Source organism: Poecilia formosa, unplaced genomic scaffold, assembly GCF_000485575.1.
Source record: "Poecilia formosa unplaced genomic scaffold, Poecilia_formosa-5.1.2 Scaffold430, whole genome shotgun sequence".
NCBI classification, from domain to species: Eukaryota; Metazoa; Chordata; class Actinopteri; order Cyprinodontiformes; family Poeciliidae; genus Poecilia; species Poecilia formosa.
In genome coordinates, this window is record NW_006800369.1 from 69,071 (window position 1) to 94,694 (window position 25,624).

The 25,624-nt window shown below is 39.3% G+C and overlaps 1 protein-coding gene across 2 annotated transcripts in view; it reads right to left on the reverse strand.

The window, feature by feature from the left end:
• thada (THADA armadillo repeat containing) overlaps window positions 1-25,624 on the reverse strand; it is a 115,647-nt gene that overhangs the window by 19,771 nt on the left and 70,252 nt on the right. For both annotated transcript variants that reach the window (XM_016663589.1, XM_007577166.2), the window contains exons 30-31: window positions 15,246-15,349; window positions 10,035-10,117 (exon numbers count right to left, since the gene is read on the reverse strand). In XM_016663589.1, coding sequence (XP_016519075.1) covers window positions 10,035-10,117; window positions 15,246-15,349 — 187 coding nt within the window. The remainder of the gene's footprint in view (window positions 1-10,034; window positions 10,118-15,245; window positions 15,350-25,624) is intronic.

Consider the following 25,624-nt stretch of genomic DNA (forward strand, 5'->3'; position numbering starts at 1 on the left):
ACACACACACACACACACACACACACACACACACACACACACACACACACACACACACAGCTTATGAAATCTAGTGCAACTCTATCTGCCCCACTCAAAATGGACCCTGACAAAAGAGCGGGAAACGCCTCATTCCTCCGGAGATGTTCTGCGTTACCGTGGAGACGAGTAGAGTGGCTGCAGAACCTGATCCTCAAAGCGGATTTGGGGGCCAAATAAGCAAAGCTTCTTGATTATAATAGAGGTTTAAGGGCACGATGATGGCATGAAGGGGGAATGATGACTGAGGGAAAGGCGCGTTAGAGAGAAACCAGCAGCACAGAAGAATGCTAATGGTGTTAGCTTGACACAACTTTGTGGCTAACGTCTCGATTAATTGCATTTACTTCACCCAACAACCGACAGAAAACCTCATATCAATGAAATATACTTATTAATAATTGGTAATTAAACTGAAGATGATTTGGTATGTGAAAGAAAAGTGACTAGGCATTTTTAAGAAATGCTTCGTCACTCGTTGCTATGGTGATTCCCGCCATTTTTAAGGCTCAGGGGAAAAGCAGAATTTATATAATCCTATCGTAATATATATATTTAAACAGTTAGCAGAAGTACTTTCTGGTGGCCATTATAGTATGTTTTTAGGCACATGTAGTATTCTATGAAGGAAATGTTAAAAACAAACTTCAATTTCAGTTTTGAAGGAAAATTTCAGAGCTACAATATAACGAAAGTGGATTATAGTTTGGAGGAGCGAATACAATAATTTGAGATGGTTTGACAGGAAAGCTTTGTTCTGATAGCAACTGCTCAAAAAAGCTTACAATTAACGCACATATATTACATACGAAGAATAAACCTAACTAAATATTAACTTAAACATTTCAGAGGGCCAAAAATGTCTGGGAGACGATGCCACAAATTCAAACTTTCCAACCGGAAAAGACATTTTTCCCTCCTGTCCAGCCACATAAAACTATTTCAGAGCCACTAATGTTACATGACCTTCTGAAAAAAGTCAATTTATAGTTACTGACAAGTATCTACTACAGGAAATTTGGTGTAAATCTTAAAGAACCAACATTTGATTCCTGTTTTTATTTTTAAAATAAAAAAAATCATAAAATTGCAAGAGGACAAATGGATACATTGATGTAAATTAATGTAAAAAACACTAAAGAAAAATAGATCTAAAGAAAAGATCAAGATATTTGAAAATACTTGCATCTATATTGCTAAAATTTTACAAGATACCAAAATGTGATATCAGTCAAAGAAAGTCAAACATCTTGTGACCTGATTAAGCTTGAAGTAGTTTGTTGGTTGCAAAGTAAAACCGAGCTATGGCGCTCCAAACGGATCAGTTTCCTCACTTATTTTACCAAAATCCCAGTTTATGTGGCATATTTCATAAACACTATATGACACGTCTCTATTAATAATTACTGAGTAACATAAAATCTTTGTTATATTTTATTTTTGGATGTGTTTACAGAGTTGGATCAAAAACTGCAAAGAAGAAAAAGATATGAGCCAAACAGCAATAAGCAGAATCTGGCATCCTCATTAATTTTAAGACCACAAATGCTCCTCTTAAAGACACCAAAAGCAAAATAAAAATAAAAACTGGAACTATAAAACTTAAATAAAATTCATAATAAAACGGTAAAGTTGTTTTTATGACGCCTTTGTTAAGGAGGACAGTATAGGAATTACTTCCTTCACTAATGAGATGCGTTCCAGTGAACTTGTGCACCATTTTTCATCCGGGTTCATAAATAGTCATTGTTCTCCCACAGCTGCGTCTGTTTAAATCCATCTACAGGTGAAACCTCACAGCTGCTCCAAACCCACACTCAAATAAACCAGGAGCTGATATTTTTGGATTTTCTGTTGAGAACGTGTGAAGAAAGCAAAGCTATTAAACGTGATGAAGGCAGACAAAATTATTCAGAATTAGACTTTAACACACCGCTAAAAAGAGATACATGCAGGGTCTGTTATGTAAAACTCTACAAGATTTGCCTTTATTAAATGATAAAAGCGTCTTTATGATTTTAATAATGTGTTACCTGGTAGTTTTGAGACAGACATACCCTACTGGTGCTAAGATTGTAGGTTGAATAAGGTTTTGGCAGAGGGGGGCAAAGTAGAAGTAGCCTAAAATGTTACTCAAGTAAGAGTGAAAAAGTAAAAAAATCTGCTCAAGTACCGATGAAATGATCATTTAATGTTTAAAAATGAGGAAGTACTCCGGCTTTCTCCCACATGGCTGGCCTCTGTAAACTCGCCTTGGCTGTGTGTGTGATTGTCTGTCTCTGTGTCGCCTGTTGCGACCCGTCCAGGTGACCCCGCCTCTCGCTCGCCCGTTGACAGGTGGAGATAGGCACCAGCACCCCTCCCTCACCCCGCTGGGGTCGGGTAGAAGATGGATGGGTGATTCTGATCAAATCACAACTTTAAAACTGCATATGTATTTACTGAAGTGACCTTTGTCTGATCTCACACATTTAGGTGTCAAAGAATCAAAAACATGAACAGATCTGAAATGCATCACATCCTGCACTGGGCTCAGAACGCATGGTGGACGGTTCCAGCAGGTTCAAACAGGATCTGAACAGATAATTGAAGCATCTCAAGTGAAACATGGTTTTTGGGAAGTTTTTTTTTTCTTTTCTTTTCTTTTAGCTCTGCAAAAAGCACAGAAACGTTTATGGAGAAACTGCAATTTAACACTTTTCCCTCGAGGAGGAACACCCAAACTGTTCTCCCCCGCTTTTCTGTTGAACCTAATCACGAAAAGACCGATGAAAACGGAGAACAGAGCCAAGCCAGCCGTTAATAACAGCCTGTGGTTATGTTGATTTCCCCTGTGCATCTGGTTTACAGCGTGAGACTCAAACCTTGAAAGAGTTGGTAATTCTCTGCGAATGCGAGCAGAACTTCTGCTTTCTGTTCCGACTCTGGCAGCAAAGAAAAACAACAAACGCACAAATCCGACATTAAGGAAATGAAACTATTTCCCATGAAGAACCGTTTTTCAGAAGCAGAAAAGAAACTGTGGGTCATCTTTGATGGTCCACTGAGGCAGAGGTCAAATACTTGAACTAAATGTAACCCCAACATCTGGTTTAAATAAAGTTAAGCTTTTTGGTGAAGTCAAGAGAAGACATTAGTCGTCATCATCTGTTTGGATGGACAGAAGAACGATGAACCCAGTTTCACCAGCAAACGGTCCAAAAGGGTTCATGTCACTCTGAAACAGCTTGTAACGCAACTCAGAGCAGAATATGATGAAGGTATCAGTGAGGAAAGCAAAGGGAAAAACGACTGCACCACAAACCCTAATAAGTGCGCTACGTCTTTATTAGCGCCGTCGACAAGTGGCAAAAAGCTGGGACACTTTGCTGTGTTGAGGTTGAACTTCTCACACGCAACCAAGCAGCTGGATTTCCCATCAGCATCACCCAAACTGTGAAAAACAAATCCCAGACACGCCGAGCTCACATCTACACGTGTGTGAGCATGAACTAGACAAACGGGAAAATGCTAAATCTGCTATAAAGCCAGAGTTTTACAGTGAAAAACTTTATAATGACACATTTTCTCACCATCTCACTTTCCCCTGCTACTATCCATTTATGCATTACTTGAGTTATTGCTACCATAAGAGCTCTTAGTTTCGCTTCTTCATAGAAACTACTTCTGGCTTCAGAATCTGCATTTCCATTACAGATGTGAGCAAATCTTTGTCAATATTCTGCTAATGTGGAAAAAACAACAACACAATTTTGTCATTGGAGTGTTTCCATTAAATAAAAAATTCAATTAAAATCATACATGAACGTAGCAAATCATTAAACATTATGGCAGTGACTGATGTAAAGAGTTACATGAGATTATCTTCATAATTCAGCCAATCAGAGGAGAAGCCAGCGTCTTATGCAGGCGTTGGAGCGAGAAGAGCGGATACGTATGTGGCGATTTGGGGAAATTGCAGTCGGCCATTTTACAGAAGAACATTCTGAATGACACACAATGTTTTATGAACTGTGTGATGCTGTGAGGGCTCTGGTGAAAAAAAACAAAACAAAACATCCTTCTCCTACCACTTCCTGTCGTCTTCTTCGACGTTTCCGCCAGTAGTAACATCCGGTTGTTGATCATGTGACTCATGATGCAACAAAAGGGTTTCGATACGGATGAAAAACCACTTTATCCCAACGCAAAAACTTTTTTATGAAAAACTGTGAGAATTTTTTTTAATTGTGTTTCCATTAAGTAAGTTTGTTTTCATGATTTCAAATTGGGCAATTTTATCGTTAGTGGAAATACAGCTGTGGTTACCAATTTTGCGCACTCTTCATATATTTTAGTATAGAAGGTGCTACTGGCTTGGTGTTGCTGTGTTTAGCTGGATACAGCCGATGGTTACAGCTGTGTGCTCGTCATTTCCCAAAGAAAGTTAAATACTAAACTTCCTTCCAAGGCGCTGAAGAGGCACCTGCTCCAGTTTTCTTCCCCGTAAAAAATACAAATTGATGGAAATATTTTCTTTAACTTCCCGTCCTCTGGTTTCCTTTCCAACTAAAGGTACAGCTGGTCTGATGCGTCTCTGTTTAGCCGTGTCTCTTTCCTTGTGAGAGCTGTTATTAAAGTAACTCCTGGTTGTGGGCTGTGATGTTTCTCTGTTTCCTTTCTAGACAAAGTTATTAACAAAGCTATCGCTACCATTAAAACTTTGTTAGCTGTTTCTTTGTGTTCCTGTAGGAAGTGAACTTGGCCGAGTCATAAAATGTTTAACGGTGTCGTCTTCTTGGAGAAAGTGACTGGTCCATTTAACGTTGTGCACGCCTCGTTTTACTTTTTATAAAATGTATTCCTGACTCATGTGTCTGAGTTTAGCTGCATCTTGTCCTTGTTAGAGAAAAACTTTATAACATTCTGTTTTCATTTTTCTCCACAGAAAAGATTCTGTTTGGTTCTCCTGGAGGTTTCTTTTGTTGAAATAAAGTTGTTCCCTTCCTGTTTTGGCTGATAGATTTTTGCAAACTGCATCTTAGAATTGCATAGAAGAGCACGTAACTGGATCGGCATCTGACTGTATTTGAATGAATTGGACTGGTTTTAATTGAAACAGGACCGAACTGGATTGCATATATTTTCATTTGAGCCAGACTTGTTTGTCTTACAAAGTGTTGTGTTGTTAATTATCACTACAGACGTAAACGCTGCTCCAAGAGGGTGCAACCTGCAGACTTGGGAATACGTTTATCCATCCTGACGCTGGATTCCAGCGGTTTGAGCGTAATCCCTCTTGAAAGAAGAAGTACGTCTTAATTTGAAATGGGTGCAAGCATCCACATTTGGATCTAGATGGCTTACCAAGCTGTCAGGAAGGAACATCAATCGTACGCTCTAATTTTCCTGGAAGACTAATTATGGAAAAGCGAAGTTGAAAGCTGTCTTTGGATACTTTTTAAAATTTTTTTCCTCCAGGCCTGTTTGGATATAACTCACATGTTGCACACTCTCAGTGACGGGAAAAGGTCTTAGGGATTCATTCAGGGTGTTATTACCTAATGCAGATGGAAAAGCACCGTGGGGTAATTGATTCTGGATGCCTATTATATGTTAAATGTGGAAACTAATGGCACCTTTAATCCAGGACGTGGCAGGCACTGCTTTAATCTCTTTCTGAGAGTTATTTGCTTTCAGAATAGTTGCAACAATTTAGCACAAACAGAAGAGTCTACAATGAAGCCTTCTTCATTTATTGACATGGTCTTGGAATGATGCATTTCAGCCAACTTCATCGAGTTTTTATATGGTTTTTTTATTTTTTTTTGTCCCAATTCTTCCTCTCTTTTTCCCCTCAAAGCAAACCTTTCAGCTTATTTTACTGGTGTCTCTGGAAAGCAAAGAAAGGATAGATTGGCAGAGGTAGAGATGAAGCAATAGACGGCAGGGGATTTTTTTTTTTAAATGAGTCTGCATGGATGAAAGAGCAGCGCACAGAGACCTGTGTTCAGACTCCAGAAGAACTGGCTGTTAAATGCAAAGTTCCTACTTCAACACAAGGAGCCAGTTAGAGGGGGAATAAAAAGAAGTCATATTGAAAAAGAGGATTGTTCACCTCTCCGACCTCGGTGCCAGGCACTCCTAAGATCCTGCTGCTTTTATATGAACTTCCCCAGCTGCTCCCAGACTCTGGAACAATCCGTCTTTTACATATTAAATCCCACTCCACTGCTGGTAATTTAGATTTAAGGACTCGCTTCTGTCAAGTTCACCTTTATCTCTTTAAACCGGCTGTTCTTACAGATTGATGGAATTTATCTAGATTTTTAATATTTTATAATTAGTTCCAGACTGTTTTTTTTTTTTTAACTACAGCTAATACAACGTCTCTACTGCGTGTACTGGAATATGTGGGTTCTTATGGCTGACATTGTGAAGACAGTGCAATAAAAAGAAAATAAAACTGCAAGTATCTGCACAAATCACAGACTTAGTTGTTTTCAACCAAATCTTCATTTGAGGATTTAAGGAGGAATGTAGCAATCAGTCTCTAAATATATTACCAAACAAATTTAACTCCATTCATCTAGAGAGATAGATTACTTACAAATGCAAAATATTGGAAAGACAGTTTCCAATCTTTCCAGCAAATTCAGCCCAGGATCAGAAGTGCAAAGCTCAGAGAAAACCCAAGAACTTCACCTCTGACTCTGCAGGCCTCAGTTAGCAAAGAGGGAAATTAAATGGTGTTGAAACTCATATTGTTCAAGATTTTTCAAAAAGTTTATGCAGATTATGATGGCTGTCAGAAGGAAGGATCTTCTGTAGCAGTCTGTATTACAGAGGCTCTGAAGAAGCCTCTGACTGAAGACTGTTGTACGACAGATTCATGAATAAGACGTGCAGCATTGTCTGTAATTGTTTATTTGTTTTTTTTATTTTGTGATGAAATGTTCTTTGAACAATAACTTCCAAAAGTGTCAGAGCTGAACCTTTAAGGATGTTCTCACAGCTTTATGTTTCACTGGGAACCAAAATTGTCACATTTGTTACATTTTTGGTGAATGTGTTTTGGTTTTTTTCCCACACAGGACTGGGTCAAATGAACCAAACCGTTGGAAAAATCTGTTCCCCTCCTCGCCTGTGGGGGCGCTGCACCAAGAACTACAGGAGGAAACAACATGATAACCTCTGATGAAATCAGCACAACTTCTTTCTTCACAAAATGTCAAAAAAAAAAAGGAGCGTGTCAGATTTTAGCGGATGGAGCATTTCTCTTGCTAGGGCTGGACTCATGTTTGTTTTGTTTGTATTTACACAGAATGCCCTGGCTTTAGTCCACTTTCTCTGGTCCACTTTGCGTTCACATATGCATTCGAACAGCACCAGTTTACGTCAACCGAACCGAGACAGAGGTTTGTAGGGAGACCAGAGATCACATTTTTGGTCAGAGATAGATTACATATTCACATTCCCCAAATAAACCAGACTTTCTAGACAAACAAACCAGAGTTTGACTAAATCGACTGAAAATGGCCAGTGGGAATGAACCTTCAAATTCCCTTCTTTAGATGTTAAAGCTACCAATAGATTAATAAGAAAAAAACACTGAAATACGACTTATTTTACATAAAAATCAGAGTGCTAGCTAAATGCTAATGTTTACTTAAAAACCATATAGATGCTAATGGCTAGCATTTTCAAAAAGACAAAAGATATAAAACTTATTTTCATTCATACGCAACAGAAGATAAACTCACCAAGTTATAAAACAAACTAAAACATACCATATAACTCAGAGTAAGAAAACTGTCTAGAGTCAAATATCTGTCCAACATTCTGAAAACTGAAGTTTGACAAAAGTAAGACAAAATTGGCACAGAAAATTATCCTAAACAAAGCAGCAAATCCATAAAGAAATTAAACGTAGCTTTATAAAGCGAAAAAAGAACAACAGATGAAACCTCTGAGAACTGCTTTGGGATATTTAACAGGACAGAGGCATCAGTGGAAACCAGGTCCTATCAGGTCTCTCTTATGTAAGGAGCAGAACCAAACGAGCCAGGAAGAGTTTTCATCCTCATTTCCAGAATTCCTCTCTGCTTCGACTGTCAAGACGGAACATGTGCTCGGCACATGGCCGACCAAAAAACACGAGCCTCCCTCCCTCCGCCGTACCCAGTCCTCCATAAACTGGGTCATAAGCCCAAACCCGCCATCTGTCAGACGATACGCTCGCCTTTGGTTTCACATTCCTTCGCAGCAGGGACCCCCAGAGTTTGGCGAGCGCACACAGCCGGACACACAGGCGCAGACGTGGGGCTTTACCCAGCCCGTTGGGAAGGTTTTGGCTCTCAACAAGAAGGAAGCAGCAAATTTAGAGTGAAATTCATTGCGAATGGAGAGATCACAGAGCGTAAATGATCAGGTTAAGAACCGCTCAGCAACAGAAATAACATGTTCTTCTCAGTCAAGCCTAAAAGAGTGGAAACTACCTTAAATCCAACCCTTATGCTTGGCCCATAGACCAATGGTGAGGACTGGTCTATGGGCTACACAAAACATGTTCATTTTGCACAAAATCATTCTTAGATAATGAGATTTTAGTCTCTATTTTGAGCTCTTTTCAGAATGAGCTGTTTTAAATCTTTCAATCCAAATAAGCTGCTGCTGGCCACGCCACCCAACTCAAAGTTTACACTGACACGGTACAATGGCTGCAAACAGATGTGTAATTATACAACCTTCTTTGAACATTACACAAACATCTTTTCTGAAAGGCAAGTCAATAACTAAACTCTTGTCTTTTCCAGCATTCCTTATACAGGCATTCAGCGGTAAAACCAGCTGCCCAAACGTTCTGGAACTCAGCTTGGGTTGCTAGGTAACAGGGCTGGGCTCGACTGGGGTTGCTAGGTAACGGTGCAGTGCCTGTTACATTCTGGAAGTTTTTGAAACAGCTCATTATCATTATTCCCCAAAAACCCCCGTTGTGGGTTGTTTCTAGAAATGGAAGTATAAAAACATGTAAATTGTAAATTTTTGCATAATAGATCCTCTTGAAATATTCTGTTTTTGAGGTGCCGAACAGGATTTCTTTTCTTTTTTTTGACTCTACAGTCTTTGCAAAATACTTTATCTAATAAATACACAGCTAAAGAAAACTTCAATTGCGGGGGAAAGAAACAAATCAATAACATGTAAAGGAAATGGTGAATCAGCTGATCACACTGAAGGATCTCAATGTATTTACACATCTATAGACATGGTGAGACATAGTTGTTGGAGTCTAACAGACAAGTATGAGGATTTCAGAAACTGCTTATGCCTAATTCACACGGCAAGATTTTTATGATGATTTTTGTCCTGATTTTCCCATCTGACAAACTTAAGGACGCTCCGATTATCGAAACGGCTCGTAAGGTGATCTTAGGAGAAATTCCTGCCATGTGTTAAGAATAATCTGGTTCGCTCGGATGGACATTGGGGCCGCTCCGATCTAATATCTGGGATATTGTAATGTGTGCAGCCTGTTGCATGTGACGTGTAGCCAATCAGACAGCTAAGTGATGAAAACACTGAGGGGAATTGAGAATAAACGCTATAAACACCTGAAAGTCCAGCGGACGTTGTAGAAGTCTTTGTTTACATTTTTCATTGTTAAATATAACTATTGCCATTGTTTCTTCCTCGTCGGCCATGTTTGTTTACTCTGAAATCACATTTAGTCTCAAGAGGCTTTGCGAGATTTCCCATCTGAAATCTGAGTGAAATCATTTCGTGTGTGGTCTGTTGTCTTTGCCGCGTGGCTCGACAACACACTCTGCACGACCAAACCTGTTACACCCAAGATGTTTTATTGTCTCTCACACTTTGAAAATCGGTCAACAATTTTGTGAACCAGGCTTTATACACAATCTCAATTCCCTGAGTCAATACAATGGGTTCTGACAGAGTAGACCCAAGATGAGTTGCATGTGGATAATGTGTGTTTTTACCAAAACACAACTTACCTTCCAGAATGCTGGCCTTTGACCCACAAAGACACACCATCACGTCTAAAAAGGCTCCTCTGGTCACCAAACAGGAATTCAGCCTGAAAATGAGACAAACACACAGCTCTGCATTTGATCTGCCAATAAAAAGTTGATGAAAATCAGCTTTGAGAGACTGAATGCGCTTTTGAATGTGTTGGGAGGAAAAACACAAACTGTTTTGGATGAAGGATCTCTTTTATTACGGAGAAGACTGCCTGAGTGTTCCAGACCCAACTATTGATTCAGACAGATAATAAAGCAGCCTCCAGCCTCGATCATCTGGTTTCCATTAAGATCGCAGATGAAGATTTTCTTCTGAAAAAGGCTCGCATCTCATGGCCAACTACTGAACTGGGTCACTGTATATTTGCTACTCAATAAATCTTTTAAATGTTGGGACTCTTGATCTTCCTGTGTATTTGGTGCCTGTGTTGGATAACATAATTTATAAGTGATGTATCATTACTTTTTCTCCTTTTAAAATGAACAGAATGTTTTCAGTGCTCTAATGAGGAGGCAGATATGTTTAGATTATATGCAGGTTTGCATATTGTACAACTGCACAATCTCCAACAATCGTGGCCTATTTTTGTGCGCACAGCTTTCATTTAACACGACTTTATGGGCTGCTGCAGCTTTCTGACTGCGTGTGTCATTTTTTTTGTTTTCTGCTGGCTTCAGATATAAAATAAAATAAATCTCAGCCTAAGATATTCCCAAACAGCTCTAGGTGCAACTAAAAGAGCTCACAGAGAGCAGCAGAAACACCAGTAGATAAATGTTACAACGTTCAAAGTAAAGAATGAAGTTTATGAAGCAGGACAACAAATTTTCCTGCAATTGTTTTATCTGTCAGGAAATCATATTTTCAAGGAGTCATATTAGCAAAAGAGAGAAGACATGCTAACATTAGCATTTAAGCTAGCTGATCTTTGCAGATACAGATTTAGCTGGATGGGACACTTATGTTTTTAAGTGGCCCATCCGGCAGGTCGGTACTCAGAAATGTCTGAATGCCACAATGAGGTTCAAATATATATCAAATTTTATTAGAGATTGCTTTAAGTTTATTTCAAGTGTAGTGGACACAGGGACAGAAAAGAAAGGGAGAAATGTAGGGGAAAAGAGAGAAGAGTAGAGGTGAAAAAGGTGGTCAAAAATAAAACAAAAACACCCTGAAGTCTGCTTCTACACCTCCAGAAAGAGAAAAATACAACAGAGAAATAATAACGGCAAATAACATGTATAATTATAACTATAACATCAATGAAGAGTACCTGGTACAAGGTAATGGCAAAATGGCCACAGCAGCCCAACATGGATTGGATCTGAATCTAAACACCGAGTTTATCACTCCTAATGAAAACATTGGAAACTAAGGCAAAACGAGAGGCTGTGTCCGGTAAGATATATGCTTAGAAACAATTAATTTCTAAGTCGGTGTAGACGTTCCAGGTGTGGCAGAAACAGAACAACATGGCGTCTTTTTAACCATTTCCATCAGCACAGTGAGACCGAAGTGAAAAACGTCTGGCTTCTACAGACGTCTGACAGTAATCTGACCTGACTGTTTCTGGTGAAATTTAACATCTTTGCAGTAAATGTGATTCATTCAAGATTTAAGAGACCACGGAGAGTCAGATTGGTTTGGAGAGCAATTTGCAAACAATAAACAGAATTTATTCTCCTTTTCCATTGCCTAAAAAAAGCCAAACTCTAGAATTTTATGATATTTCACAGAAAAGCAGCATCTGTTTTTACACTTCAAATGAAGAGCTAGATCAGGCCGGTATGTTGCTGTGATTACCAACAGAAAGTGGAAATTACAGACAAAATGAATTAATTAGAACATCATGTTTCACAACACTGTGTCTCCTTTTCACTAACAACCGAAATCAGGGGTTTCATTTTGCTCCACATCAAAAATCTGAATGTTCTTAAAGGGCCGGTTGAGCCAGGATGTATTGATAAAACCCATAAAACTGTTAAAATATTAATGAATAGACATTTGTTTCAGCATCCAATACGTGTTTCTTAAAGTTAAATAATCACTGACCAGTCCCTTTATTGCTTTTGTGTTTTTTTTGCAAGATTTTAGGAACTGTAAGGAATTTTGCACTAATGCATTATGTCTAATGTGACTTTTTATTAATCGGCATATTTCGCTAATTTAGAAGTATTTGAGCTAATGTATGATGTTAAATGTGACTTTAAGTAAGGCTGAGGCAACAATCACTGAAACCCAATGTTTTTGACCAATTTTGAGAAAAATTAGCAGTAAAATCATTGTGTAGATTTTGCTTATTTGTGTAAAACTGGAGGGACATATTGATGGAGTCTAGAAGGCCACATAAAAAGCCACGGCGGACCAGATTTGGCCCCTGGGCCTTGAGTTTGACACTCGGACGACTGTTGTCTCAATTGGCTCTAATCTCTCCTCCAGCTCTGATTAAATAAAGAAATTAAACGAACAAAGCTCTTTAAATGGACAAAATTCTCCAAACATCCTTATCTTGACATGGAAACAGTGATAATCTCAAGTGTTGGCTCCACTTGGTCATAATCGGGTTATTTAAGTGCAGTGACCCGGACAAAAAAGTTACTGTTGTCACTGGGTCCAAAGATTTCAGGACAAGAGACGGAAAGGGACGAAGATGGACTTTTATTTCTTAAGGGCAAAAGAGTTCGAGTGTCTCATGAGCCGCCCCAAGCTGATCCAGGACTAAATCCATCTTTTTTCCATTAAATCACTAAATAACCACTTCACGGCGAAGCTTATCGAGTTCCACTTAAACCTAAAATCATGATGTATATTTTCATTGTTGATATTTGTGTGTGGATAGTTCAGAGCAGATCTTCAGGAATGAGACCAGATCGCTCTGCTACAAAGAATACAGTGTGTCAGCTTGACGTCATGATGTCATCAGCCGGATATTAATATCGCACCGCCGTCTGCATGCTTCACACACAACACGAGACAAAACAGACGCATGAGCTCTGGGAGGAAGTTCAAACTGGAGGTCAGATTCATTTTGAGTTATTTTAAAGTATCGGCAATCAGCAATGATGGTACATGAAGCTTTTAAAAGATGTTGGGCAGAACGCTGGTGCTGCGATGACACAGCTTGATCTGTGTTTCCACGCAATTTTTATGCAAACTGTGAGCAAACTTTCAAAGTATTGCAAAAAAAAAGTGAATTAGGCATTTTTCCATCCACTGGTTTGAAGTGAATCCAGCTGGTTCGCTCTGTCAGAGTTTACACTGGAAATGTGTTTCCATCTCTTCTTCATTGATACTTAATAACAAAAACCACCTGAGTTAAAACTCTTTTGCAAAACTGAGGAACTTTTTCTGAATTTTTCAACCTGTTGCGATGCGATTCTTCTAAATGCTAATTAAAATGTGTTGGTTGAAACCTGGTCAGTGTGTTTTAAATATGGGAGCTGAACCACATCTCACAAATGAAAATAAAAGGCGCTCCTGGAGGGGCTAGTTTGCAAATGCCAACCATCAGCATTGTGCCTTAGTGTTTCACTGCATTTTCTCCAAATATCTTAGACATAATCTACAGAAAATCCACAAACAGGAGGAGATCTGCAGCTCCTATTTTAATGAATCAATCAAGTCTAATTGTAAAGCACATTTCAGCAACAAGGCAGTTCAAAGTACTTTACACCATAAAAAAAATTATAATATAGTAAAACATCAATTGTGAAAGAAAGTGGCATCTTTAAAATCAATAAAGTTGAATATGTTGGTCAATGTTCCAGTTCTTATGAGTCGAAGGGTAAGCAGTTGGGTTTTAGTCAAACTTAAGGCTCAGGGGCCAAATCTGGCCCGCCGTAGCTGTTTATGTGGCCCTTTAGACTCCAAATTACATCAATAAGTCCCTCCAGTTTTTCATAAAGCCTCAGAATTCACACAAAATCAACAAATCCCCACATTTATTCTGATTTTAGTGGAAATCTTTCTCAAAATTGGTCAAAAACATTGGGATTAACTGACTCCTGCCTCAGGTTTATTTATGTGAAGTTACAGTCTGTGATCGACTAATAAAAAGTCACATTAAACATCAAACATTAGCACAAAATCCCTTACAAATATTTCTAATTAGCACCACAAAATCTACGATTTTGATTGCAAAAAACACAAGAACAATCAGGGGACTGGTCAGAGATTATTTAATTTTAAGAAACACTTATTAATATTTTAGCAGTTTAATGGGTTTTATCAATACATTCTGCCACAACCGGCACTTTAAAAACATTCAGATTTTTGATTAAAAAAATTAAAATGAGTTTGATGCCCCTGATTTAAAGAAACTCAGTGTTTCAGCTCTTTTGCAGTTTTCTAGAAGTTTGTTTCAGATTAGTGGTGCATAGAAGCTGCATGCTGCTTCTACGTGTTTGTTTCTGGTTTTAACCACAACCGTGGTTTTAACCCAGGCAGTATCAGTATTAATACTGGCAGTTGAAAAGCCTTCACCCGTTAGGCTCCAGTAACTGTTTCACAATGATGCACAAAGTAAACGCTCCGGAGGGCTGAATCATCAGACAGAAATCCAAACGACTCAGATGTTTAAATATGATAGTCACCACAGGATGACAGCATCCTGGAGACAGAAAAACCTCCAACCTGACACGAGCCTGAGACGGTGTGAGTCCAGAGCCCAGCACTGACTCAGACCAGACCAACAATGCATTCCATCCTTTCTGGAAGCCGGCCTTCCTCAAATTAGTGGTGTTCTGGACGAGCAGAGAGGTTTTTTTCCTTTTTCAAAAACAGAGACACTTTGACCCGCGATGTCCTCAGACCCGATCAAACGGGCCGGCGCCTTGGCGCGCTCTAGGCAGCAGGAATTCACCTCGTCATCTTAATAAAGCCTCATCAGAGTAACCAAGTGAAGCTAGTAGCGTGTTATCGACCAGAGACCTGGGCCTGACCTCAACCGGGCCGACCGCGCCCCACAGTGAGAGGCTCTTTGGTGGAGGGGCGGCCGGGTGGAAAGGTCTGCAGTCGGGTCAGCGGGCGGCCTCTTTGAAACACAAACCTCAACAGGACATGAAGCAGACGCGGCCGGCCAGGGGATGTACGACAAACAAGGAGCTTTTTCTTCTGGAGGAGGAGAGTGGATGCTTATCGCTGCATCGTTTCCCACACGTGTGCACGCGTGTGTCTAGGATTACCTAGAAGCCAGCCACATGCGCTGACGGAGGGCCTCTCCGATGCCACTTCCTGCTGGCAGGGGTCTGTGCGAGTCGGCCTGGAAGGAGCGCAGCAGAAACAGCACCTGCACACACAGACAAACACACAGGACGGGTCAGCAGAAGGCTGATCCAGGTTCAGAACAGGAACTGTCAGAACCCGCAAAGCTCTGCCGCCACAGACCAAACTAGAGCTGAGAAATAAATCAGTTTTATCGATTAACTGATATGCTAACGGGAGTACAACAAGAACAGAGAAGCTGTAGGATTGGGGTGTTGATTTTTTTTTTTTTATTTGATGTTTAAAGGGTTTGATGTATATGTAAGACAGAAAAGACAAAATCCCTGAGGGAAAATCCAAAAAGGGTTAATAAAGTTAGTTTGTTTCTACATATCTTTCTCTCTTTCTTTATATATCTAGCAATATTTATCATCTACCTTTATACCTACCTACCTACCTACCTACCCACCCACCCATTCATTCATTTCTGGACAATACAGCTGAGAAACGTATCACAATGTAAGCGTTTCATATCAGTCGATATCAATAATTGTTGATTAGTTTTTTATTTTAAATATCTGAAATACCACAAGGCTGTTGTGGTCTGATCTACAATTTTCACTTCACACCGTTGTTTATTTTTTAAGCCACAGTGGCAAAATCTTAAACTGCTGCTATAGTAAGTTGTTGCTAGGTAACCCAAGAGTGAGTGAGTTGCTAGGTAACCCAAGAGTGAGTGAGTTAGTTCATGCTACCCAGCTAAACTAGCTGGCTGTGAGGTTGAGCAGCTAAAGTCTTTCCTCTGTCTTCATCTCCCAGAATGCTGTGCGGTTCTGGATCAGAGTTTTAAGTAATTAGTTCAATTTTGACATTTATCGAACTTTCAGAAATAACAGTGGCTACAATGCGCCACACCAAAGATAAACTAACGCAGAACAGGTGAACGACTCAAAACCAATTGTATATTTTTACTCTGTCGCTCTCTTTCTGTCGGCACCTGTTGCTGTGGTAACCGTAAACAGAGATTACGTCAAAAACATAACATTTGGTCCATTATGATATGTTTTCAGGCTTGATGTTTATTTTGTAACAAGCAGTCGCCTGAACACAGCGGTGGTGATTAGCTAACTTAAACACCTGCTCAGAGTACACCACGCATTAGCTCCGCAGCCCGAAATCCACGGACGCATACAGTCAGTGATTTGTAAAGGATGTATGAACTCTTGGTGTGAATAAGGAGGTTCAGATGACCGGCAGAGTAAGCACATGTAGTAGCAAACATGTAGGCTTCATGTTCATCTTAGCCTGCAGATAAAAGCTACGTCAGCTGAGCTAATTTTGCTAGTTTGTCAATATAATATCTGATATTTATCTTAGTGTTACACAGAGGTGGACAGAGTACTTAAATTGTAATCAAGTAATATTTATTATGCACTTATATTCTTTAGAAGTTAGATAGAAACGAGGTGTGAGTTAGTTCTAAGCTTATGACTTGTTTATTGTTGTCATAGCAACTCCCTAGCAACTGTAGTGACGGTTACAGTAACTACCAAGATGGCTGTCAGCTACAAAATTCTGGGAATTTTGACACATAGCGTTTTGGATTTTTTATCACTGAATATTCTGATAAGCGCGTCAGAAGAAGATGTTCTCGTCTCTGCGTCCTGCGGAGTCTCCTGAACTCAAAACCTTCCCGATCGCGATCGACTGACACCCCTGACCTATTGCTGTTCTCCCTCTCAACAAATGTGTTTTTGCAGTGAACAAAGCATTGCAGAAGTCCCCTGTAAGGCTGTAGATAGAAGAAGAAAACCACTTGTGCTTTAAAGGAAATGCTTCCCACTTCAACCAGCGCTGTGAAACAGAAACTGCGCCAGTCTGCAGCAGGTGGACCGGTGGTTGGGAGTGTTCAGAGGAAAGGACACAGGCTGGCTGGCTGGCCGGCCTGCTGGGGTGTGTATTCTGGGCCTTGGTAAGTATACTCTTTATGCTGGGGCCACGGCCACAGACCAGTAGGAAGCCATTCATTACGCCGTGCAGGGAAGGCAACGTGGGGAAAAACCAGGCCGACCACGTAGCACCAAGCATGGCCACCGAGTCCTGGCCCGCCCCGTCCCCTCTCTACGCCCAGACAACACCCACTGGCTCGCACCGAAAGCTTTCACACCCCCACCAAGAGACGCTCTCTTCCTCTCACTGTCACTCAGCGATGAGGTTTTTCTTTTTTTTCTGGACCTGCTTCGAAAACCGAACACTTCTAAGCCTCTCTGCTGTCAGGAAATTTAACTCAAGATGATCTATGTGAAACGAATTCAGTCCAAGAAAAACTAAGAGAAGTTGAAGCAGCGTCCAAAAATGATCAGATTAGTGATGTACAAATCCTGTTTAATGCAGAATAGGTCAAGTTTTTTCTTAACTTTTTGACACCAAACATCAATCAGGACAGGAAGTTCTGTTTACAGAGGCATTCCTTCCCATGAAACGGTTTGATTCATCCTCCTGTGTCCACGCTCTCCCTCTCTGCCCTCCACAGCTACACCTCATCCCCAGAGCTGGGAAGTCCCTGCATCCAAGGCTCAACCGGCTCAATCCAGCCCGGCATGGTGAAAACGAAATATTTATAGAAAGCGATGCCTCCCTGTTCCTCCTCCTCCTTCTCCCAAGGACGGAGAGGAGAACAACACCCCATGTGGGTGGGGATGCTGGGTTGAATTGAGCTGAAATAAATCAGGGACAATGAAACAGCAGCACAGAGAAACGCTGTAGAAAAAAATGTCAAATTTTTCAATTATTATTGCCATAAAAATTTTTGTTTAGTCATAAAATCCATACATCTCCAAGTAAAAATGACTTTTTCCAATACTTGCTGCTCCTCTAAAGTAATTAGGTCAATAAAAAGTGACCTTTCTTTCTACAACTTTAGGATTTTATTTAACCTCAATTAATGGTTTCTATTATTATTTGATGAAAAAAAGGTTTGAACAATCCAACAATCCAACATAAATCAACTTCCACTAATTATATTTTATATACCCACTTGTGAATTATTTAACGATTTGGACAAGTAGTGATATTCAGTAAAATTTGAAGATGTGTTCAAATGAAGCTCGTTTTTCAGATTAAAAGCACGTTCTTGAAGTGAACCTTTAAGCAGCTATTAAACTTACTTTTCATTAAGTCCATATTTATGTGTTAAAAATATATTTTTATTGGTTTTATGTATTATTCTAATCTTAAATGTTAAAAATCATCATCATTAACACAAATAACAGCTTTAAAACGCCTGTCTGCATGTAAATAAACAATATAACATGTTTATTGTAATAAATTAATTTACCAATTATATTATTATTTGTTAAATATAACTGTAAGCATTGGTATGTATCACTACAATATTAATATCAATAACTGTCATACAAGAAAGAATAACTTGCTGAGTCATGTCAGAACCAGAGTTAAAAAAAATACTTGGACACTGGTTACCATGGTGATTCCAACCGTTGCTAGGGTAGAAAAGGGGAGGGGGATCAAAACACTCTTTTTTATTAAAGAGACAGACCAGAATTTAGGTCTCAACAAACAACTGCTGTATTACAGTGTAAAATAGCCACTATATAAATTTGTTAAAGTTCAACACTTTAACAAATTTATATACTCACTTAAACTAGACTTCTTGCCACAATAGTTCTGACTTTTTTCTTATTTGTGGAGCATTATATATATTTTTTCACATCAAAAATGAATCTTTCCTCTTCTACCTTTAACTATTTTTGCACTAAAAAAAAAAAAAAAAAAACAAGGCTGCTTAAATAGCAGCCTCCAGTTCATCTACACTGCAGTAAAGCAGGAATTGGTACTTTTACTCCCGAATTTCCCCTTTGTGGGACAATAAAAGCTGTTTCTATTCTATTTTAGCACTGTGGACAGGAAGTACTAGAGAAACACCAGCAGAGGACATGGCTCCTGAAATCCCCTTAGGTTTGTCATGTCATAATATTTCTTCATTGGTTTGATTTAATATCGTAGTCTTCAAAGCTAAATTTTGACTTTTAATTAGTTGAAAGCAATAATCACCAAAACAGCATTGGTAAATCCTTTAAATACGTCACTCTTTGTGCAATCAGATTGGATAATAGGAGTTTTACAGTTTGAATTCAATAAACTCTCATCCTTACAATAATCTTTCAATTTTATAAAGAAAAACTACCTGCAAATACATCTAAATACACTGTCAAAACACACAATCTTACCAAGTTGTTTTCTAGTCCAAAAACCTCAGTACACTTGAACTAAGACAAAAATAACCTACAAGTAACTTTGCAGTAAGATATAGCACATTGTTTTAAGTCAATAACTCCTTAATATTGAAGAAAAATTGCTAGTCAGATTATTCCACTTACAACATGGGAATAAAGTCTTATTATTAGTGAAATAATCTGAAAGTGGAACCAGTACTTTTTCTTCAACATTAAGGAATTATTGACTTAAAACAATGCTGAAATGCCAATGTTAACATATCTTCTCTTTTTTGTTAATATGACTCCTTGGTGATATTACTCTTAACAAGTTAATCATGAGCCAAAAAAATATTAATACAGAAAAAAGTGTTCTCCTGCTTTGAAAGCATACACTGCAAAAACAAAATTTTACAAATATTGTTGGTCTAGTTTCTTTTGCAAACATCTTAGTGCATTTGAAATAAGTCAAAACTAACTTTCAAATAAGTTGTCAGAATATATAAGGGCTTGTTTTAAATAATTCCCTAATATTGATGAAAAAGTACTAGATCCACTGTTGGATTATTTCACTTATACCAACATTTTTACCATATTCTAAGTGAGGTAATTTAGTTTTTATTAATATAAGGGAAGTATTGACTAAAAAACAACTTATGTTGCTGGAAAGTCTTGTTAGTTTTGCCTTATTTCAAGTGTCCTATGATATTGGCAATAGAAACTAGACCAACTATACTTAGTAATATTTTGTGTTTTTACAGTGTACTGCTCCTTTATTCTTATTTAAGTTGATATATTTATATGTCTGTACGCTGAGTACTTGAAACAGAAGTTATATGATTCATATATAATGATTTAAACTTATATGACATTTCCACATTGGAGGGTGTTCTGATTAAATGGTGTTTGGTATTTAATTTAATATTTACCTAATTTAGCTTCTTGTTGTTCATTATTATATCTTATAATAGTGGCTAAAAACACCTGCTGCTGCTTTAGCTTCGGTTTGCATAATTTTTGTGTTGCACCGGAAACTTCAGTCACCGCAGTGCTAAATATGACAAGAATCAAGACATTCTGTACGCCTTGTTTCATAACGAGGCATCTAACTACTTTTGCATGAGAGAGGACTTTTTTTTCTGGTGTGTGTTGCAGCAAGCCTTCCTCTCTGCTTTTGGGACCAGCAAAAATAGTGGTGGTGGATGTGAGGTCCATTCAGACTCTGTTATCAGCCTGCCCTGCCGTCCCTCCCACTGCCGCAACCACAGACTGACCACACGCTGCAGCGAGAGTGCGCCCTTTATACGGAACGCTCACACACAGCCGGAGCAAGTGCAAATAATTGCACTGCAATCCAGAACTCCGTCCAGTAAAACACATGCACAAAGAGACGCATGAATCGACATTAAAAGCAGACACGGAGAGGCAAATTGCAGACGTGCCCAATTAGGCAAAAATGGATCCCAATAAAGATGAGCTAAATATAAAAGGAAATAAAGCGCCTCTTGCAGAATGCAGACACGTTCTGACACAAAGCTTAGTTTGTCCTTGAGACACCACGTCATGCTGCTTTACATCTGCATATGCACATGGGTGTGAACGCATCGTCTAAGCTAGCTTTAAACCAACAGAAGGTTGTTTTCATGAGGAAGCGTGAAACTAAGCAGTCTGAGGAAATAAACCTGTGAAGATACATCCTGCTTTACTTTGCTGTTGGGTATAAAGTATATTTTAATTTTGGTTAATTAATCACACTGATTTTAACGTGTCGAGAATCTTAATGCAATTAATTGGCTTCAACATACGAAAGTCCCGAGCCGGAACCTTTGTTTCAGCGTTTCTGGTACGGCCATAATTCTGACGCAAACAGCAGCAAAAGCCCCTTCTTTTGACCCAATGGTGGTTAATTTCTGATTCAGAAACAATCAGAGAGGACGCTGGAAAAGACTGTTGTTGTGTGGAAGTTGTGCTAAAAGGAGTTAGCCGATTAGCGAAGCTATTCAAGCCTAAAAACACAAAATCTTACAAAGGGTGTTTAATTTCTAGTGCAAATATCTTAGTTTACAAGTAACTTTTCAGCAAGATAGAAATGCTTGTTTTAAGTAAATAACTCCTTAATATTGATGATAAACTACTAGTTCCACTGGCAGATTATTTCACGTATAACAAGACATTTTTCCCATGTTATGAATTAAATAATCTGCCAGTGGAACTAGGACTTCTTCATAAATATTAATTATTTACTTAAAACAAGCTCATATAACTTACTGAAACGTTACTTGTAAGTTAATTTTGTCTTATTTTAAGGCAAAGATATTTGCACTATAACTAGACCAAAAATACTTTTTTAGGATTTTGTGTTTTTGCAGGGTGTATTATAAGCCTGGCGGGCCACCAGGCTTTACTTCCGCCCTCCAGGCTAAGAGTTCTATGGGCTGTATTTATGGCTCTACATGCTAAAAACATCAGCGAATGAAGTGACAAGTAAATGACAGGTAAAGGATCAAAAAATATTTTGACACTTTAATTAGAGTGAAACAACTGAAGTGCAAAAAATTATATTTATTTATGTTAATTGTTAATATCATCCAGTAACATAATTACATTGAGATATTTCCAAATTTCCTGTCAGCTTTAAACTTTTTTAACTCAAAAACTCGGTGACTACTCTGCTGTGGGCTTTGCTAGTTTTCTGGGGTAAACCCTGAGCATCTCAATGCCAAACATGTTGCAGCAATTAGTAATTAGTATTGCTAATGTCCACAGTCCACATGTAAAAAGAAGGTGTTTTACAAAGAAGCTACATGAATGATCAGGGATTCAGATCCCAGTCTCCCCTACAGTTACCTAAAAATTAAGAATTAAATGTAATTTTTACCATTTATCACGATAGTACCACAAAGTATTGTATTAAATTCAAAGTTGATGTAGAAGAACCAGCAGAAACCGGGGATCCGAGGGAAACCCAGACCGTAACCATGGTGACGCGTTTTCCAGCCGATTCATAAAGTGTGTGTGAAAGTCAGCAGGGAGGTAAGGCGCGGGCGGCGCAGTAGCTGTGATGGTTCCCAGATTCCCACTTGGCCCACTAACAGTTGTTCTCTGACAGTAGAGGAAGTCATTCCTCCCCCCGAGCAAAAACATCTGCTACCTGTTACACAAAAACACACACGGCGAACCGTGGTGCCCCGCGCTAGACGGGTCCCAAGGCTAAACACCACGTCCTCACACACACAGACACACACCGTAAACATCCAGCAGAGGATTTCAGACAGTAAAAATGCAGGTCACTATCTGCCGGATCGGGGGCTGTGTGTCAGATGCTCCTCTCCACACGTACTCCAGACTTCTATCTGCCTGCTGCCAATTTTAGTCGCTTCTCCAGCAGCTGCTGCTGGGATAGAGGCTGTATATCAAACACAAACATCTCTTCATCATCTTCACCTGCAGACCTGATAGCCTTGATATGCATCAGTCGGCAGATAGCGCTGAGCTAGCTCATTTTCATCCTGCATTGTTTAGCATCTTCACTCAGGTGACACTAATTACACTGCAAAAACAAAATCTTATCAAGTTTTTTTGAGGTCTACTTTCTGGTGCAAATGCCTTAGTACATTTGAAATAAGACAAAATTAACTTACAAGTAGCTTTTCAGAAATGTATAGGGCCTTGTTTAAAGTAAATGATTCCTTATTAGGGATTAAAAAATGCACCAGCTCAATTGGCAGATTATTTAACCGGTAACAAGACATTTTTCCCATGTTGTAAGTGAAATAATCTGCCAATAAAACTAGAACTTTTTCATCAATATCAAGGAATTCTTGATTTAAGCTCATATATCCTACTGGAAAGTTACGTGTAAGTTAGTTTTGTCTTATATGACAAGAACTATGTTTGGAGGAGTTTAAAGACACCAATTATACAATATTCAGATTGCAGATGTTTTTTGTGCTTCCATTTGGTTTTCTATTGCTTCTAAAAACAACCCAATCACTTAAAAACAAAAGAAATGCTGCCAAGTTTTGGCAATAAGTTAATGTGTTTTAGTGTCTAGAAAACGAGCCGTTTCAAAAACCTCCAGAATGTAACGTTACAAACCACCAGGCACTGCCCGTTACCTAGCAACCCCAGTGAAGTGCAGCCAGTTACCTAGCAACCCAAGCAGAGCTCCAGCACATTTGATTAGCTAGTTTTACCTCTGTATGCGCTGTACAATGGCTGCTGGAAAAGACAAGTGCTTTGTTGTTGACTTGCCATCCAGAAACCACTTGCTGCATTGTTTTTAGTGGTGCAGGATGCTCTACTAATGCTTTTCAAAGACTCATGTAGTATAGTTGCTCATCTGTTTGCAGCCATTTTCATTTGTGAACATAAATGTTGAGTTGAGGGGGTTGCGGCCAGCTGCAGCTTATTTAAATTTAAGGTGACAGGACGTCCTAAAACAACTCAAAATAGACAGAACTGATCAGACTAAAATGTCATTATCCAAGAATGATTTTGTACGAAAAACTGTAGTGAACATGTTTGGTATAAACATATCCTAAGCTGTTCAAGGAAACATAATAGGTCAGAGCTTTTGAAACTGTAGCCCTGGCAAGGAAGGGGGTGGCAGCGTCATGCTTGCTGGCAGAGCATTGCATCTAGTGAAATCCACCTTCAGAGTAAACAGCCAGTGTTTTTCAAAGTGTGGGCTGCAATACCGTGAGCGGCCACAAGGGGACATCTTTCTGCGCACCACAGAAAGATAAGGAGACTGTATGAGATGTATAAATAGTGTAGTGAGCTTTTGGTGGCAGGCAGAAGGAAATGAATGTCTACACATGGCTTACAGGCATCAGAATCACTACATCTCATAAGTTTATGTCCTTACTGAAGCAGAGCAGATGCATCTCAGTGAATCCAAACTGATACGACTGAAAAGAGGAGCGTTTTATTGACATTGATCTCCAATGATTGATTTAACAAATAAAAAAGACACAAACGTGTCTCATAACTGAAATATTGTTTTAAACATCACAAGTAGATAAATGTGCCACTGCAGTGGTAGTTTTAGACACAAAGAAAAGAACAATTTGACTTTATTTTTCATCAAAAATAATCACTGGAAGATCACAGTTCGGTTCAAATGAGCACACAGCTCCTTTTTCATCTTATAATTAGAAACCAGGTGGCCGGTGTCTCCTGCAACAAATCCTGAACACGGCGAAGACAAGATACAGGGAAGGACAAAGAGGTTCCCTGCGTGCTCAGCTCCCATTCCAGGAGACGATCACGTCCTGGAGAGACGTGATCCCTGCCTTTCCCGGCGTGAAGAAGTGGAACCGATATGAGGAAACGGACAAAAGAGGAAGGTGGGAACTGAGTTTACTGGTCGCCGTGGCGATTCCCGCTTCATTACGTCACATATAAACACCATAATTTAAGCAGCAGAAGGTAAAACTCACTTTTCAAACATTGGTGAGATATGATGTATAATATCGTTAATTTAAGAGCTGGATGGATTTTTATTCCAGTTCAGCCTCTTTATGCAATCTGACACAATGTGACTGAAAGCAGAGCTGCTGTAAGTTTGGCCGCATCGCAGCATGAGTTTTATACACTTTTCTACACACTGCTTCAGCTATTACAGCGAGAAACTGGAGATGAGGAGTGACATGTGGGTGAGTCAAACCTGAACCTTCACTGCAACATAAAGACGATTCCAAAAGTGGGCCTTCTACCACCTGAAGATAAAACGACTAATGTCACAGCGAGATCTAGAGCACATGTCAAACTAAAGGCCCGGGGGGATTAAAAACAAAGCTTACAACAGTGGTTCTTAACCTGGGTTCGATCGAACCCTAGGGGTTCGATGAGTCGGTCTCAGGGGTTCGGCAGAGCCTCTCCCGCGGAGGTGGGACTTGACTCTAGTTGGGTCACTCCTATGTCTTGAATTTGGGGGGGGGAATCATATTTTATTTATCACTACAGAAGGGTTCAGTGAATGCGCATATGAAACTGGTGGGTTCGGTACCTCAAAAAAGGTTAAGAACCACTGGCTTAGATCTAAGCTTTGTTACTTAAATCTAAGCTAGTTAGTTAGCAAGCTAGGTATATTAACAGCTAGTTAGCGTTAGCCTCAACCA